General features: G+C 43.8%; 1 protein-coding gene across 4 annotated transcripts in view; it reads left to right on the top strand.

The window, feature by feature from the left end:
• The first annotated feature begins 2484 nt into the window (after positions 1–2484).
• The window catches only part of TMC5 (transmembrane channel like 5), a 60097-nt gene continuing 43655 nt past the window's right edge, over positions 2485–18926 (top strand). For 3 of the 4 annotated variants that reach the window (XM_012805726.2, XM_012805727.2, XM_003790865.3), the window contains exons 1-5: positions 2485–3275; positions 5883–5894; positions 6076–6236; positions 11745–11834; positions 16894–16993. In XM_012805726.2, the coding sequence (XP_012661180.1) occupies positions 2485–3275; positions 5883–5894; positions 6076–6236; positions 11745–11834; positions 16894–16993 (1154 nt within the window). Of the gene's footprint in view, positions 3276–5882; positions 5895–6075; positions 6237–11744; positions 11835–14254; positions 14821–16893; positions 16994–18926 lie in introns of those variants that run through there. The other variant, XM_012805728.2, reaches the window with a different exon arrangement.

The raw sequence follows: 18926 nt of genomic DNA, 5'->3' as shown, positions 1-18926 counted from the left end.
AATTCCCAGAATTTGTGTGTTTTTTTGTTTTTTTGTTTTTTTTTTGAGACAAAGTCTCATTGTCACCCTAGGTAGAGCGCTGTGGTGTCATAGCTCACAGCAACCTCAAACTCTTGGGCTAAAGTGATCCTCTTGCCTCAACCTTCTAAATAGCTGGGACTACAGGTGCCTGCCACAACACCCAGATAATTTTACCATTTTTAGTAGAGATGGGGGTCTCACTATTCCTCAGGCTGGTCTCAACTCCTGAGCTCAAGCAATCCACTTGCCTCTGCCTCTCCGAGTGCTAGGATTATAGGCGCGAGCCATCAGACCCAGCCCCAATTCCCAGAATTAAATCTCACTCTCTCTAACCGGAGAGTAGGCCTTCAACCAATCACTGTGGCCCGGAAGAAAATACTTCTGATTAGGTCACATGCCCACCCCTGACCCTTGGGGACTGAGAAAGAAGAGTTATGCAAAGAAAAGTGTCACACAAAAGAGAGAAATGGATGCTGGGCAGGATCCCAGTAATGCAAAACAGACTTCAACTATGCTCAGAAACGTGGAAGGGAGTTGGCAAATGAACCTTCTGAGCCTACAGGTATTGGCAGGAAGTTAATATTGTCTTTAGCTCTAATTACTCAAAAAGGCCAACCCTTGCCATTTACATAGAGATAAAATTGTAAACGGCTGAACCTGAAAAATGTTCTACTTCCTTCTTTCAGAGAGGCCTCACCATTCATCTCATGACGCTGGCTTGACCTGTGGATGTGTTCGCCTTTTATCCTTTTCCCTTTCCATGTTGGGTCAGTCAATAAAAACTATTGGTTCTTCCTTTAAATTTTCTCCCCTGCACATTTTCTTCCTAGTCCCACTGGCACTACACCAGAAGCTCCAGGCTAATGTTCCACCCCTCAGAAACCCCAGGGAAGTGAAAGCTCCGTTTTCTTAATAATTCTAGCCCAGGTCCTGAAGGGCAAGGTCGGGTTATATGCTCATTCCTGAGCCAAACCCTGTGGTCAGGGGGATGGGGAACACTGATTAGCTAGGCCTGAGTCACTGACCATCTAGGAGGGGTGTAATTGAAATGTAATTGATTCTTCCCTGTAACCCCTGGACCAAAAGTAGGGGAGGGAAATGATGTCCAGAGGAAAATCAGGGCATTAATGCCAGAAGGGGAAATGGCTAACCAGCAAACAAAAACAACAGCTATCTAGCATACTTAGAAACTAAAACCCTATCACTTCTGATTTGAAAGTATGCCGTGTCTGTAGATTGGAACTCAGAAAATCATATTTTCAAACTGGAAGAGGTCATAGCAATTGTCTCCTTACCCAAGTCCTCTCGTTCCTATTAACTATTTTTCTTTTGCGCACTCATACTAATATATGCTTTGAACCCTAGAACCTCATATGCAACCAAAATGCTCAAAAAGTCCTTGCTTATTTCAATCCTTTGGTTCATTGCTCTCTTTCTACCCTCCAACTGAAGGAGTGTATTGTTTAAGATACAAGTTTGGCTGCATGTATCAAAGACCAGAAAAACCCAGTGGTTCAAACAAGATAATAGTTTATTTCTCTCTTACATCATAGTCTAAGCTGATATGTAGGGTGACCAGACGTCCCGCTTTTTAACAATTTGTCCCGCGTCCCGCTGCGTTTTAAAAAGGTCCCGATTTTTGGAAAGAATGCATGAGTGGGCAGGAGAACAGTAAGGGAATATACAGTTTTCAGCTGTCATGCGGCTATTTCGCCAGGATATGAGTTTTATATTATTTTTGTTAATTTTATAATGTTAAACTAGAATAACAAATAATTGTTGAGAAGTGATTATCGAGAACTGCTTATCAAAGTTTGCATTGTTGTCAGGCCCTGCCCTGTCCGGTCCGGTCCCCTGCCACGCCCCCGCTACGCCCCACGCCCTGCTCCTGCCACGCCCCGCCTCCCGCCCCCGCTCCGCCCCGCGCCCCTCCAATGGTGTCCCGCTTTACCAATGTTAAAATCTGGTCACCTTACTGATATGATGACTCTGCTCCATCAAGTCACCAACAACCCAGGCTCCTCCTACCTGTTGTACTACTGTCCCCAAGGTGGGTGCTGCCTTTGTATGCATGGCCAAGATGGCGCGACATCATGTTCATGTTCCAGCCCACAGGAAATAAAAAGACTGAGAGAGGGAGGGATAACTCCTTTACCTTAGGAGCACGGACTGGGAAGTTGTAGGTAGCGCGTCTGCTAATCCTTTGACCACTCTCATGCCCACATCTAGCTGCAGAAGAGCCCGGGAAATAGCATCTTTATTCTGTGCAGCTACGTACCCAACAGTGAAAGAAAGAAGAACAGATACCTGATGTTAACCAGCAATCTCTGCAGGGAAGAGAGGGGGAAATGTCTGACCTTTTCTTTTCTTTTTGTTTTTCAGGCGTAAGAAAAAATATTTCTGAGTAATTGCACATTGGAAACATTTTAACGCTCCAGGGTGAAGAATCTGTACCATACCAGCATGTCTGCCCACTACAGATATAATAGGTACAAGGATGATCCAGATGACCCTGACTATTCAGGGTCTCAGCACCGAATGCAGGGATATTCAATAACTCAGGATCATCCAAATGTTCCAGCTCCTATGAACAATCCAGACTACCCCAGCACCAAGAGAAATCCATACTCTGGAGGCTCCAGAACAAGTCCAGACTATCCTGCATCTTTTGCAGAGCCGGATTATCCCGGATCTCCAGATAATCCAGACCGTCCTAGCACCAGGAACAATTCATTCTCTGCAATTTCTAGAATCAGTCCAGACTACCACAGATCCCTACAAGAGCCAGATTATATGGAATTTCAGAGGAATCCATACCCCCCAGGCTCATCTGGACAGCCAGACTACCCCAGATCTCAAAAAAATTCTGATTTTACATATTCTAGAAGCACTAGAAATTATGCAGACTCTAGAACACATCCAGATTATTTTGGCTCCTTAGGAGAACCAGACTACCTTGAAACTCAGAGCAACACTAACCATCCTGGCCCCAGAGGCAATTCAAATCATTCAGGCTCCAGAAGGAATCTACAATATGCTGGTTCCAGAATCAATACACGCACAGACTCTCTGGGAGACCCTGATTATCTAGGTGCCAAAAATCAACCTAACTCTCCACACTTTTTTGGGGAACCAGACTATTCTGATGCTGAGGACTATCAGAACTCTCCAGACATTTGGGGAGAACCTGATTATCCAGATGCTGAGAATGGGCATGATTATGGCTTTTCAGAGACTCTGGGAATGACCAGGGGGTAAGTGTAGATATATCTCTTCAGTGGGAGTGGGGTCTGAGTGTTAAATCATCAAGTCAAGGGAATTTGGTTGGTATGGTTTACATTAGGGTCATGTATGATGGTTTTCATGATCTGATCTCAATCGCTACATATAGACTTTGCCTGGACCATAGACTCTCAGCCTGAGACCTAAAGTCCTTACCTGAATTTAATCTTTTTTTTTTTTTGCAGTTTTTGGCTGGGGCTGGGTTTGAACCCACCACCTCTGGTGTATGGGGCCGGTGTCCTACTCCTTTGAGCCACAGGTGCTGCCCAAATTTAATCTTTTTTATTTTTATTTTTTGAGACAGTCTCTCTTTGTTGACCGCAGTAGAGTGCAATGGCGTCATAGCTCACAGCGACCTCAGACTCTTGGACTCAAGTGATTCTCTTGCCTCAGCCTCCCAAGTAGCTGGGACTACAGGTGCCTGCCACAATGCCCAGCTAGTTTTAGAGAAAAGATCTCGCTCTAGCTCAGGCTGGTCAAACTCATGATCTGAGGCAATCCACCTGCCTCAGCCTCCCAGAGTGCTGGGATTATAGGCATGAGCCACCATGCCCAGCCCTGAACTTAATCTTTCATCACCTCTTGTTTGGATCATCTTCCTAGTCTCCCATTTTTTCTTATACCAATCTCTGTAAGGTATCTGGATCCCCACAGCTTTTTTTTTTTTTTTTAGTAGAGATGGGGGGTCTCATCCTGTTGCCCAAGGCTGGTCTTGAACTTGTGGCCTCCAGAGATCCTCCCACCTCAGCTTCCCAAAGTGCTCGGATTACAGACGTGATCCACCACATCAGCCTCACACTGGTTTGACCGTGCTGCATTGCCAGTGGGGTTGGGTTATCACTTAAGAGTCATAAATACAAAACAAACGCTTTAGCCAGAATTATATTAACGGTAATGAATTTTTATCAAGAAAATCTATTGAAGGTCTAACTCCATGAAGTCAATTTAATTCCTCAGCTAGGTTTTCATACAAGATGTTTGTATCACTTTCTGATTTTTCTACTTTCATTTTTATTATACAAAAATCTTTGTATAGAGATTTTGTCAGAGTTGATCATTTTTGACAAAAACTTTATTGCAGGATTGATTCATTGATCTTCATTGTAATTTTCCTTAAATGTTACTGATTGTAATTTTCACCACTGGCAGCGTTCCTTTTTTTTTTTTTTTTTTTTTGAGACAAGAGTCTCACTTTGTTGCCCTTGGTAGAGTGCCGTGGTGTCACAGTTCACAGCAACCTCAAAGTCTTGGTCTAAAGCGATCCTCTTGCCTCAGTTTTTCATTTTTAGTAGAGAGGAGGTTTCATTTTTGCTCAGGCTGGTCTCGAACCAGTGAGCTCAAGCGAGCCACCCACCTCAGCCTCCCAGAGTGATAGATTACAGGCACAAGTCACCTGGCCTGGCCTTTTAAGGCCATTTTAAAACATTAAATCCAATTTTTTCTGGTTGAGATTCTGTGTATTTCAATTTTGTCTGAAATATTTTAACCTTCTCTTTAATCTTTTGTCCTTGGCAAATTTTACCAGGTCTAATTCTAGACATTGATCGCATTAGTTTGGATGACTTAATTCTATCAAATCTAATTTTTCTCCATTAAGTTTGCCCATGTTTATGTTGCAAAAAGATGTGATTTTTAGGTCAGTTTTTTGTTTAATCTCTAACAAATCTTAACCATGTGAAATTTTAACCAATATGAGTCTTATTTTTCATTAACTATTTCTACAAGTAATATTTATGAATTTGATAAAAACTGATGGCTTCTATTTATCTCTAGAAATAAGGGGAGAGGATATAGGTGTACAGTATTTGAGGTATCTTTAGGATTTAAATATCAATGTTAACAGGACTAGCTCAAAAATGTCTTCCTTGGTCTTATCTCCCACTGCCTGATTCCTATTCCAAAACACACCTTTGATCCTGTGACTCCTCTGCTTTTCATATTCCCTGGGTCCCCTTAACCTTTGGGAGAAAGGCCACACACAACTTCAAGTGTAGAAGATTCATGAATCAGGGTGCATGGTGCTAAGGTAAGATGCCAGCCAAAGGCCAGCCTGTTTGATCTCCTCCTATCTCTCCTATCCCCATCCTGCCTTGACCCTATACTCGAGGTCAGTGATTCTTGACCTGAGCTGATCCGTAGAGTTACTTGGTTACCTGGGAAACTTTAAAAATAATACAGATTCCTAAGCCCAACCTTCAAAGCTTCTGATTTAATTGTTTGGGACAAGGATTAGGGGTGTGCACATACTGTATATACTAAATTGAGGACTGTTGCTTTAGGTTAGTTGATTTTCATAACATTTCCTTTATATATTCAGCTCTTTCTGGCCTCACTCCTTTATTTATGCTGTTCCTTATCCTTGGAATGCTCTCCTCCAGTCAGGAATATATCCTTCCAAGTTCACTCAGTTGTCTCTTTTCCATGTAGATCTCCGCACCACAACCACCTCTCAGTCAGAATTCTCTCCTCCCCCTGAGCTCCTTGGGCCTGTCTTCTGAACCTCACCCATTTCTACCTGTACATAGTAGTATAATTGCTTACAGCTGTGTCTAAGAAGCTGTACCAGATTGTTCTGGGAGCCTCTTGAGTGCGTAAATCCCACCTCTTCATCTTTGTATCCTTACCCCATAGCCCATGCCTAACATGGGTGGGTGGGTGGATGGATGGATGGACAAATGGATAGATAAATGGATAAATGAGTGAATGACTGTCCTCACCACACTATTGGATGGATAGTGACCCGTCATTTGGGGTTGTTCGGATACCCACCAGAACGTCTTCAATCCAGCCTTCATTTCATCACAGGGGTAATGGCTCCTTGGGCATCCTTAGGGGAGAGAATGAAGACTACCCTGAAAACATTGAGATGACATCCATGGGGATGGCACATTCACATAGGCACCCTCTGCCAGGCGCTCCTGGAAAAGGCTATGGTAAGCATTTGCCAAGCAAGGATCATATCCTGGGAAGTAAAATCCATGGACTTAAGAATATAATCAGTAGAGTCTCAGCAACAGAATGGTGTGTTCTTCCCTCCTCAAACACATCCTCCCTAGATACAGCAGTTGAGAACTCAGTGTCTAGAGAAGCCATTTGTCATCAATTACCAAAAAGGCAGGTGAAGGGTGTGGGAAATGGGGATCTGTGTGTCCTGTGCCTCCCAAAGATCGCATGTGGCAGAGTTCCTAGTTATGTGGTAAAGTGGGCTCAGGGTGCCAAGATCCTCAGATTTTTCCAAAAGAAGCTAGACATTTGGTTTTTTATGTGAAACCTGAGTTTTTTTTTACAGGCTCTGAAATAATTGTTAAAAATTAAAATAGTTGGCCGAGCACAGTGGCTCACTCTTGTAATCCTAGCACTCTGGAAGACTGAGATGGGTAGATTGCCTGAGCTCAGGAGTTTGAGACCAACCTGAACAAAAGTGACACTCAGTCTCTACTAAAAGTAGAGAAACTAACCAGGCATTGTGGTGGACGCCTGTAGTCCCAGGAGGCTGAGGCAAGTGGATAACTTGAGGCCAAGAGTTTGAGGTTGCTGTGAGTGATGACCCCATGACACTCTACCTAAGGCGCAGAGACTCTGTCTCAAAAAAAAAAAAAAATTTAAAAACACTGAGCTGGGCAAACAAAATTAATTTTCTCATGGTTTGCCAGCCCCAGCTACATTTAGTTTAGTATATTCTAAAGGTGTCCAGGGATCAGCATTTGTATGTTCAGAGCTTTGTGGAAGGCAAAGTGAGTCAGAGGCAGCTCCGTCCTCAGGTCACTTAAAACCTAAATGGATAAACCAAAGTGGCACATCAAGACTAAAGAAAATTAGCAAGCAGACTACTAATATTTGAAAAATCATGTTGTCCTCCTAAAAAGTACAACAAAAGCTGTAGCCCACTTCTGTGGGTAAAAGTAAGATGCTTAGCTCCGGGAAGCAAAGGACATTCTAAAGAGTTCTTACCTTGCAGGAGGAGAAAAGGGACTTGGTCCCTCATAGGGGAATCCAGTTCATTAGACAAGAGCAAAAAATCCAGGCCATGTTGCAGGAATTTAGAGGCTCTGAAGGACAAGACAGAGAGGGAGTGTTCAGCCAAGAAGGGAATAAGCAATCACTTGTGTCACATTACCCCATCCTGATAAACCCTTTACCCTTAAGAAGAATCGGTATTCCCCTGTGTATCCTCCAAAGCTCTAAAAGGTGTTAGGTGGTCTGCCTAGTGTCACAGTGCCTGGCACACAGTAGGCACTTGAGAAAAACTAACTGAACCGACAGCAACAATGGTAAGAGTTGTGTTGGTTTGTCATTGACACTGGATGTGCCCGTGGAGGACTAATCAGCCTTGAGGGAGAACATGAAGAGGGTAGAGAGGAGCGGACGCGATGCATTGCCCCAGACTAATGAAAGGCACTGACTCTTACACATCGGCATGGAAAATTTTCTAGAACTAGAATATAAATGTTTTGACACAATGACTAAGCAAATGACATGAAATCTATGTGAACCAGCTGGATGAAAGTATTTCAAATTGTATATGAAAACACTACACTGTACCCCATGTTTTGCATTAATGTATACAGCTATCATTTAATAAAAAAAAAAAAAAGGAAAAAAAAAAAAAGAAAATATTCATGCCAAAGCCCAGATATCAGTAGGGTGCAATGCCAAAGGAAGAACATTTGTTCTTGAAAGGCCAAAAACAAAATAAGTTTATGTTATCTGTGTAGTACATAAGCAGACACCCCATTTACCACAGATAAATATATCTGTGGTATTAGAATTTCATGGAGGAGGGCGATGATAAAAAAAATAAGTTTATGTTATCTGTGTAGTACATAAGCAGACACCCCATTTACCACAGATAAATATATCTGTGGTATTAGAATTTCATGGAGGAGGGTGATGAAGAAAAATGTCTAAAAAGACCCTTGAGAGGACTGATAGTGAAAAAAGATTGAGACACTGGGCGGCGCCTGTGGCTCAAAGGAGTAGGGTGCCGGCCCCATATACCAGAGGGGCAGGTTCAAACCTGGCCCCAGCCAAAAACTGCAAAAAAAAAAAGAAAAGAAAAGATGGAGACACAGACCTACTCGAATGCAAGTGGAGCTAATAATGCTGAGCAGTTCTGCAAGCTTCCCGTCCCCGGGGACTGCCAAGAGCCTTATTTTTATTATCTTGTTTAATCTGTTTAACAGCCTTTCAGGCAGACACTTCTGTTCTCCTTGTCTTAACAGATAAGAAAACATACCCAGAATGAAACATGTCCAAGGTCACCCAACTATACCCAACTACTCAATCAACAGAGCCAGGATCGAATCCCGTCTCTCTGACCTGCAGCCTGACCTCTTACTTACCCTACACGACTGTTGGGTAGAATCAGAGCAAACACAAACAGCTTCCTGCCCAAGCTCTGTTAAACACTGGAAATTAAAATGCTTTGAAAAAATAAAAACCAGTCAAACGTGGCTTCCTTCTCTGGGCTCCTTTGTAGGACAAAGATTTTAGCCCTTGGCAATTGCTTACGCCATGTCACCCCGTCCTGATAAACTCTTCACCTTTAATAAGAATCCATATTCATCTATGTAGCCTCCAAGGCTCTAAAAAGTTCCAAGTGGTCTTCTTAGTGTCACAGTATCTGGCACAGTGTAGGCACTTGAGAAATATTAACTGAATCAATACGAGCTCTTATAAGAGTTGTGTCAGTTAGCCTTTGACGCAGAAATGCTGCATAACAAACAAGTCCATAAACCCAAAGTCATAGAATAAACAAGCATTTCTTTCTTTCTTATACATTGTCAGGATTGGTTAGGGTTTGGCAGAACTAGGCTGAATTTTGTTGTGCTTGGCTTCTGGTCATGGGTTCCATTTAGGTCCAATGTCCTTTTTCTTGGACCAGGGAGCTACCTAAGGCATTTTCTTCCTGTGGCATAAGCTGGAAGTAGCAAGCAGAAACACACAATGTCTTTATTTTTTATTTATATTTTTTCTTTAGAGACAGAGTCTCACTGTATCGCCCTTGGTAGAGTGCCGTGGCGTCACAGCTCACAGCAACCTCCAATTTCTGGGCTTAGGTAATTCTCTTGCCTCAGCATCCTGAATAGCTGGGACTACAGGCATCTGCCACAACACCTGGTTATTTTTTGTTGTGGTTTGGCCAGGGCCATGTTCAAACCCCTCATCCTCAGTATATGAGGCCAGAACCCTACCCACTGAGCCACAGGCGCTGCCCAACACACAATGTCTTTAAAAGCCTTGGCATAGAACTGGGAGATAGTCACTTCTGCCATATGCCTTTTGTTAAAGCCAAACTATACCCAACATGAGTGGAAGTGGCCAAGATGGAGGAATTGTTATATGTGCTGAATAACAATTAATCTACCACAATATATGTTATGAGTTTACAATGACCAAGCCCAACATTAGTGGAGGTGGCCAAGATGGAGGAATTGTTATAGTGCTGAATAACAATTAATCTACCACATTATATGTTATGAGTTTAATATGTGCTAGGATTATTGAATCACTTTGCAAATATTAACTGATTCAGCTCCTCCAAGAAGATTATATGAAGGTTCTTTTATTGTTCCTGTTTTAGGTAGTAAGATATTTGAAGTTCAGAGATGTTAAGTAACCTGCCTGGGGGCACACAGCTAATAAGTAATAGAGCCAGAGATCATTCCCAGGCAAGAAGTTCCAGAATCTCTTGCAATGGATTTTTGCACACTCTATCAAAATGTGCTCCATTTTCTCTATGGAAGAGTTTATGTTTAATGTTTGCCATGGACTGAAAAACATATATTGAAATGTTGACACTGTTGAGTCAATGCTAAGAGTAGACTATGCCTAAGGAAATTATGCCATATTTCAAATTTGTTCGTGTGTCACCGTAAAATGCTAGAGTTGGAAAGAACTTCTGTACTCACCTAGAAGAGTATTTTTTAAACTCTGAATTTAACTCATTAACAAATTTTAAAATAAACTTGTAAAATGAAACAGAAGAGTGTGGAACAGAGTAAGAATATGTAATAGAGCAGTTTATTAGTCAAGCAAAATATTGTTTTGTGAAACTTGTCTTTCAGTTCTGTATGCATAGGTGTGTCCTGGATCCCAATGTAATTTATTTATTTATTTTTTATTTTTATTATTATTATTATTATTATTATTTTGAGACAGAGCCTCAAGCTGTCCCCCTGGGTAGAGTGTTGTGGCATTACAGCTCACAGCAACCTCCAACTCCTGGGCTCAAGCGAGTCTCCTGCCTCCGCCTCCCAAGTAGCTGGGACTACAGGCGCCTGCCACAATGCCCGGCTATTTTTTGGTTGCAGCCGTCATTGTTGTTTGGCGGGTCCGGGCTGGGGATTCGAACCCACCACCTTAGGTGTATGTGGCTGGCGCCTTAGCCGGTTGAGCTATAGGCGCCGAGCCAATGTAATTTATTTTTAACTATGGCTCATGGCAGTGGTCCCCAGGCTTTTTGGCACCAGAGACGGGTTTCATGGAAGACAGTTTTTCCATGGACAGGAGGAATGATTTTGATATGAGTCTGCAAGAAACTGGCTTATTATGGTCTCTGTGCATCAAACCTCTCTGCTACTGATAATCTGTGTTCGCAGCCCCTCCCCAGAGCTCGCATCACCTCAGCCCCACCGCAGATCATGAGGCATTAGATTCTCACAGGGAGCACATGACCTAGATCCCTCACATGTGCAATTTACAGTAGGGTTCACTCTCCCATGAGAATCTAATGCTGCTGCCGATCTGATAGGAGAAGGAGCGTAGGCAGTGATCTGAAGGATGGAGAGCAGCTGTAAATACAGACGAAGGTGTGTTCACTCACTGCTACTCACCTCCTGCTGTGTAGACCGGTTCCTAACAGGCCACAGACCCAGGACTTGGAGCCCACAGGCTTATTATCAAATGAAAACAGTTGATCCAGGCTGATTGTATTTAACAGCATTGTTTTTGCATTTTTGTCCTATTTCCCATCCAAGTTCTCAATTTATTTATTTATTTTTGAGACAGAACCTCAAGCTGTTGCCCTTGGGTATAGTGCTGTGGCATCACAGCTCACAGCAACCCCCAACTCCTGGGCTCAAGCGAGTCTCCTGCCTCCGCCTCCCAAGTAGCTGGGACCACAGGCGTTCGCCACAATGCCCAGCTATGTTTTGGTTGCAGCCGTCATTGTTGTTTGGCAGGCCCCGGGCTGGATTTGAACCCTCCAGCTCATGTGTATGTGGCTGGCACCTTAGCCACTTGAGCCACAGGCACTGAGCTGTAACCCAAATTCTTAATCATTGGCCTGTTAGAACCTCAAAGACTAGGCCTCAGGCTTAGGAACCCTTTCTGACCATTACTGACACGTGAAACTATTGCAGGCTCAGACATAATTGGGGGAGCCTGGCAATGTCTGGTGGGGAGATTAACTGGCAATGTCTCTCTCCTCTTCCTTTCAGTGAACCCTGCTTATGTAGGTGAAAGTGGTCCTGTCCGTGCTTATGGAAACCCACCATTGTCTGAAAGTGATTGGCACAAGTCACCCCATGGTAAGGCTTAATGGACAGCCACCAAAAAGTCAACTGTGAAGAAGGAATGTGGTCTAGGCAATCTAGTCACTGCCATTTCCTTGTGGCCTCTGGTGCAGCAACTTATGCAGTACTTGCTTAATTCATCACAGTGGAGTTTTCTTTTAAACATATAGTTTTTTCTTTTCTGGGTATCATTAGAAATCTTCTGATTGGAAACAACAGAAACCCACCTCAAATGGGCATTGGGCCAAGGAGAATGTACTGGCTCATGTGGCGGGAAGCATATGAATTGAAAGCAGAAATACTCCCAGTACCTAGTAGAGTGCCTAGCACATAGTACTAGGTATTTCAGAGATATTTGTTGGGTTAAATTTGTTGAAGGAGTCACAGAAGCCAGTGCCACCTGGACTCTCTTGTTTTCCATCCATTTCTCATCTTTGCTTGACTCACTTCCTCTTAAACTTGACGCCGGCAGAGTCAAGCCTTGTCCACGGGCCACAGAACACAGCCAATAGCAGCCCACACAAACCCTCAGCTTAGCTACCTCTTTCAGATGTCTTTCTTTCTCCCTGGGTCTGCTCACCAGTGCTGGGGAAGGACTCTGGCCAGCCCTACTTGGAGCACATGCCCACACTTGGACCAATCATTTTTACACAGGGGACAAAACTGGGTCATCTGTCTGTGTAGGTAGGGATGAAGTGCATTGATCTAATTTTTCTTCAACAGTCATACAATGATTATGATGGTACAGTGTGGAGATAATCAGACTGGTGAAAGACAGAGGCTTTGAAATCCGTTAGGAAGCTCTATAAGGTATCACCGTGTGCAGTGATGAAGGTCTAATTGGAGCCAGAGACTGAGAAGTCAAAGGAAGCAACAGGAGTAAGTTAGGGAACACTGGAGCCAAAAGGCAAGTTTGTGAACAGCAAAGAATAAACTTATAAAGCTCTCTATATAATAATGCATATGGAGGCTGGGCACAGTGACTCATGCCTGTAATCCTAGCACTCTGGGAGGCCTGAGCAGTAAGATCCCTTGAGCTCAGGAGTTTGAGACCAGCCTGAGCAAGAGCAAGACACTATCTCTACTAAAAGTAAAAAAAAAATTAGCTGGGCTTTGTGGTAGGGGCCTATAGTTACAGCTATTCAGGAGGCTGAGGCAGGAGGACCACTGGAGCCCAGGACACTGAGGTTGCTGAGAGCTAGGCTGACACCAGGGCCTAGCTGGGCTGACACCATTCTAGCCTGGGCAATAGGGTAAGACTTTGTCTCAAAAAGAAGCAGAAAAAGAATCACTAAATTGCTTTGAAAGATGGACTAGATGTTGGTGTTGGTGAATAGCTTCCCAAGGGGAATACTTTGAAGGTGACCACAGTGATATTCAGCAATGAGGTATGTAACACTTCTTCTAGGATGGGCTCTCAAACGTAATGGTCAGATCTTGTGTGCATCTATGTATCTGCATATACAAACATGTACATATATATGTATATTTCATAATCCATGTGTATCACAGGGACCCTGTGGAAGAAGAGTCCCCAAAAGGCAGAGAGTAGTAAAGAAACAGAGGACCCAAAGATCAACCTTGCTGTCTTCACCATTCTGCTTTGTCTTGGTTCCGATTCTCAAACCATGTACAATGAATCGATAGACAGCCTCATGATAAAATGTAGCTTTAGTTGATTATGCTATGCACCTAGGAAGCACCTGGCACATAGTAGGCACTCATAAACATGAATGAATGAATGAATGATATACATCAGCATCTTGTTACAGGAAAGGGTTAGGGTGAAGTAATTAAGACCAGTGGCTTAGCAGTAAAAGGGTTTATTTTTCTCATATAACAAGAAATGCGGAAGGAGTCCAAGGTTCAGCCACAATGCCTTCAAAGTCTGAATCTCCAAGCTTCTTTCTCCACCGTCCTTAGCAGCTGAATGTTTATCCCCATGTTTTCAAAATGGCTACTTCCAGGCATAAAAGAAGAGAAATGCTGAAGGGCAAACCGTCGCCTTTTAAAGAGCATTTCTGGAAGCCACACATCATTGGCTAAAACTGGGCCACAGATTGACCCATAACCACAAAGGAAGCTGGGAGATTTTTAACTGAGGAGGGTGTCCACACAGGGAATGAAGTTTCTGCTGGTATGAGAAAAAAGGAGAATGGATATTGGAGGCAGACAATGGCAGTGTCCCCACCCAACAAGCCACCATTCCAGACAAGCAAGAGATACTAAGTGTCCCACTAGAAACCCATCTGGACTCATGCAGGCATATAAAAATTATAAATATAAAATAAAAGTCGAGGCCAGAAGCACTAAATTAGTAACAAAATCTTGCCCTTTGATTAGGAGTCATGTAGAAGAATCTCTTCTTTCTGTTTCTAGAATCCCACTGTCTTAAATGAAAGATTCTGTTTCTAATCTCCTGCCTAGCTACTGAGACAGAATTCTCTGCAGGAAAACACACCTCCTCCTGAGAAGACCCCTCTGGGGGGAGATGTGGGAAGTTATGTTGCAATTTATGTGGAGGTGGCTTTGGTGATCTCATCCTGGCATTGAAAAAAATGTGACTGGTGCATCCCTTTGTGATTGCCGTCACTTTCCCCTGGGAGGCCCCACAGTGCCAGTGTGATGACTGCCGTGTGAGGTCTTTGGAAGCCCATCCCAGGGAAGAACAAGGCTTGCAGGAGTTGAGAGATGCTGTCTGAACACCATGGGAATGAAATTGTCATAGAGGTTGAGAATGTTCCATCTGGGTCCCAAAGCCATCCATCTTCAAATCAGATTTGCCAAGAAAAGGCACTGGTTAACTCAAGCTTCAGCTTGATTTCCTCAGTGTCTGACGTCGACGTGATAGACGCTCAGATTTTCCGCAAAAGGAATGATAAAAAGGACAACCGAGTGTTACGGTTTTCAACATCTCTGGATGAGTCAATTTCTCAGAGCCTTCACCGCCCAGAATGCCTGGGCACGGACACTGCTTGTTCTTCACATGAAACCATTCAAGGTAGTAAAATCCCAGGAAAGACTGGAGTTGGGGAGGTGGCCAAGAAGGCTTCCAAGTTGTCTACAAGGTTTTTTTTTACTTTTAAGACATCTAGTAATATAGAATGTTTGGTAGGTGAACTAAGGAGGCTGGGGATGAAGGAAGGGACCTCTTTGAGAACTCCCTGCTATTATAACAAAAGCTCCCTGGGATCAAGCTTGTTTCATGTTCAGAGCACCTGCTTTTGTTATTCATCACATTCCATTTTATTTACTACCCACACTGCACCTTTGAGGCAGGCACTTCCATTTGCTTGATGAGGAAACAAGGCTCAGAGAAATTCACTGATGTGCCAGATCTGGGATCCAAATGCATGTCTGTCTGATTCCCCAGCCAAAGTCTTTAGCCACTGCTCACCTTGGTCAGATCCCTCCTTATCCTGGCTTCAGGCAACACAGATGCTACCTGCTGCCAAGAAACCTCTCGGCCTCTCTGCTCCTGACCCCAACAGAGATGTTTTTCCTCCATAATATTTTAGACATAATGTGTAACAGCTCTCAGTGATTTCTGGGAGAAGAGAAAAATCCCTTTGCACCAAAGTATTTTGTGGAAAAAGACTGGGGCATGACTTCTCATGTGGGCATCTCCTGCACCTTTTTCCCTCTTCTTCTTTCTTCCTCTCAGTCTACTCATTCTTCCCACTCAGGAGAGACACAAATTCCTTGTCTCCAGCGGAGTTGGTGGCCCTCTTTGAGGGATTTCCCTTCTACCTAAAGCATGTTACTAAAATGAGCCCGGTGTTTCCTCCCGGGTGCTCCAGCTCAGTGCTAGGCCCAAGGGGCCAGCCAGCTCCCTGTGCGCCTTAGCCACCGCCAGCACATCACTGTCCTGCCGGACCCCAGCTGGCTTTACTCACTGTGGAAGATGGTGACAGCATTCCAGTATCACACGCAGACACACACTATCCAAAGGAAGAAGGTTCTGTCTTTTTCATGCTTTTTGCTTTTATATGAGAAGGAAGAGAACTTTTCTAAGAAACTTCTCAGCAGACCACCCCACAGAGAACATTGGCCAACCCTGTGTCACATGCCTGTGCTTAAACCAATTGCCTGTGGGGGTGGTGGGTGGCGGGTGGTGGGAGTTGGGCAGGACTATTAGGATTGGCTTAGACTCACTGAGACCTGCTCCTATCCCCCAAGGAAGCTCAGGGTCATGAGAGAGGGGGTAGATTCCTAATCAATTGAGGTGGAGGCTCACTCTGTAATCCTAGGACGCTGGGAGGCCAAGGTGGGTCGATTGCTTGAGCTCAGAAGTTCAAGACCAGCCTGAGCAAGAGAGAGACCTTGTCTCTATTAAAAATAGAAAAATTAGCTGGGCATTGTGGTGGACACCTGTGGTCCCAGCTACTCAGGAGGTTGAGGCAAGAGGGTCACTTAAGCCCAACAGTTTGAGGTTGCTGTGAACTATGACGCCATGGCACTCTATCCAGGATGACAAAATGAGACTCTGTCTCAAAAAAATAATTAAATAAATCACAATTGTGATTCTATTAACAAGAAGAGAATGATTTGGGGGTAGGTGCACCAGGACCATCCACAGCCATTGACTGGAGATGTGAACTTCTCCCGAGTTCGTGGGAAAAGAGGAGGGAGTCCTTGCAGTTAGGCAGAAGAGCATATAGCGAGTCAAGGAATGGAAAGGAGGCACTTGGGCCTGGGTTTGGTGTTGGGGGGCAGTGGGACAGCAAAAGGAAGCACTGTGGCATGTTAAGGCGAGAGCAAAGGGGTAGGCCGACCAAACATGCAGGATCTTGTTGGCTTTGCAGAATGTTTTTTGCCATGGGAAAGAGAGAAACATGAAATTGGAAGAGAGCGCAGCCATTATCATTTGCTCTAGCTTTGAGCTATAGCACATATATATGTCTCCTTGTTGCTTTCCTTTGTGATCTTTGGGATCCCCAAGTCTACTACATATTCTTCTTCCCTTGTGCTCTTAGAAAAACACCCCCTACCTTCAGCTCTGTACTTTAAAATGTTATGATCCTGTTAAAGAAAAAAGAAATGAAACTCCATTTATTTTTTTTTTTCCCTGCAGGACAAAAGTTAATTGCATCTCTGATACCCATGACATCCAGAGACAGAATTAAAGCCATCAGGAACCAGCCGAGAACCATGGAGGAGAAAAGGAACCTTAGGTATGGGTGAAAAGCTTTTCTGTTTCCCCAGAATTCACGTGAACCTCGGGCTTCTACTTTTGTCTCATCCCAAAGAGATAAGAAACAAAAAATGCAGGAGAAGAGACAGATCTTCCTTACAGAAGAATTCTACATGAGCTCCGTAGGTCCTCCTCTCTCCCATGATGAGAAGGACGTGTCCCTTCTGTGGTGTTCTCTCCTAAACCCCATAACTCCAGTGTAAACAGGGCAAACATCAGGCAACCGAAGGACCTTCTACAAAGTCCTCCTTCAAACTGCTGACGCCGTCAAAACCGAGGAAAGTCAGAGAAAACGTCGTAGCCGAGAGGATTCTAAGAAGACAGGACAAATATATGCCATGTGGCACCTGGACAGGATTCTGGAATTTAAAAAGTGCACATCAGTGGGAAAAATAGTAAAATCTCAGTAGCCTGGAGTTTAGGTCACAGTAATGTACCAGCCTCAGTTTCTTAGTTTTGTTGGAAACTTACCATGGAAAGGTAAGAGGGGAGGCTAGTGAGCACTCCAAAGGAACTCTCTGCCTTTGCGTCTTCACTGTGAATCTCAAGCTACTCTAAAATAAATAGTTTACTTTACAAAACAAAATAAAGGAAGGCTGTAGATATTTCTGGGTCCAGCAATTCAAAGCCAAGGATGAGGGCCATTTGAGCCCTCAGATATTACATTGATTGTTCCTCCATCTTTTTCTTTTTCCTTTTTGCAATTTGTAATGGTTGGCAGACACTAGTAGAGTGGATATAACAATTGCTTATAAATGATTGAGGATTTAGTTTTTCCTAAGGTTTCAAAGATCAGCCTCAAAACCCAGCAGGGATTTGTCAATAACTCATGAATGGGAGAAAGAAAATCAAGCCAAATCAAGATGGAAGAAGATTGCAAGGGTAGGACCAAAAAGGTCTGGTCTGTCCCAATCATCTGGGGCAAAAAGGGGGGTGCAGTGGGGGCAGATTTGAGCATTGAAAAAACAGCGACATGGGAGTGGGCATTTGAAGTAGAACAAAGAAAGCCAGGAAAGGACCAGAATAAAGTAGATGCAGTGAGTTCAAGGAAGGGTAAAGACACCAACTGTGACTGTGTCTTTCTCCAAACATTCTTCTGTTTTAAATTCTGCCAGTTCCCTTTGTCACACAATAAGGGCCCCCAAGGTTTTCTCAACCTCAGTACAGCTGAATCCTAGGGCTGTTGTGGGGGCTGTCCTGGTCATTGCAGGATGTTTAGCAGCATCACTGGCCTCTCCCCAGTAGATGGCAGCAGCACCCCTACCCCAGTCTGACAACCAAAAAAGTCAACAGGAATTATTGGTTGTCACATAGGGGCCAAAATCGCCCCAGGTCTCCCCCATATTATCATTCACATGCTCTAATTTTTCCTTTGCTCATTCTGTTCCACCCTGACCTCCTTGCTGTTCTGCCCCCATTTGGGGCTTTTTTTTTTTTTAATGTCACCCTTGGTAGAGTGTTGTGGCATCGCTGCTCACAGCAACTTCACGCTCTTGGGCTTAAAGAATTCTCTTGCCTCACCTCCTGAGTAGCTGGAACTCCAGGTGCCCGGCACAATGCCTGGCTATTTTTTGGTTGTAGTTGTCATTATTGTTTAGCAGGCCCAGACTAGGCTCAAACCTGCCAGCTTTGGTGTATGTGGCCAGTGCCCTACTCACTGAGCTATGGGCACCGAGCCCATTTGGGGCTTTTTGTTGGCTATTTCATGAGTACAGGACATTGCTGTATTCACATGACCAATCCCTCCTCTCCTTTTAATAGGATGAGGCTAAGATATCACTGTATTTCAAATTTTAATCCTGTCCCTGCACCATTATTTTTCATCTCATTGCTGTTTTCTTTTTCTTTCTTTCTTTTTTTTTTTTTTTTTTTTGAGACAGAGCCTCAAGCTGTCTCCCTGGGTAGAGTGCCAT

The sequence above is a fragment of the Otolemur garnettii genome, unplaced genomic scaffold (genome assembly GCF_000181295.1).
Source record: "Otolemur garnettii isolate 467f Iridium unplaced genomic scaffold, OtoGar3 scaffold00044, whole genome shotgun sequence".
Taxonomy (NCBI): Eukaryota; Metazoa; Chordata; class Mammalia; order Primates; family Galagidae; genus Otolemur; species Otolemur garnettii.
Note: the sequence above shows the minus strand (reverse complement) of the source record. Positions and strands in the feature narration are given on the sequence as shown.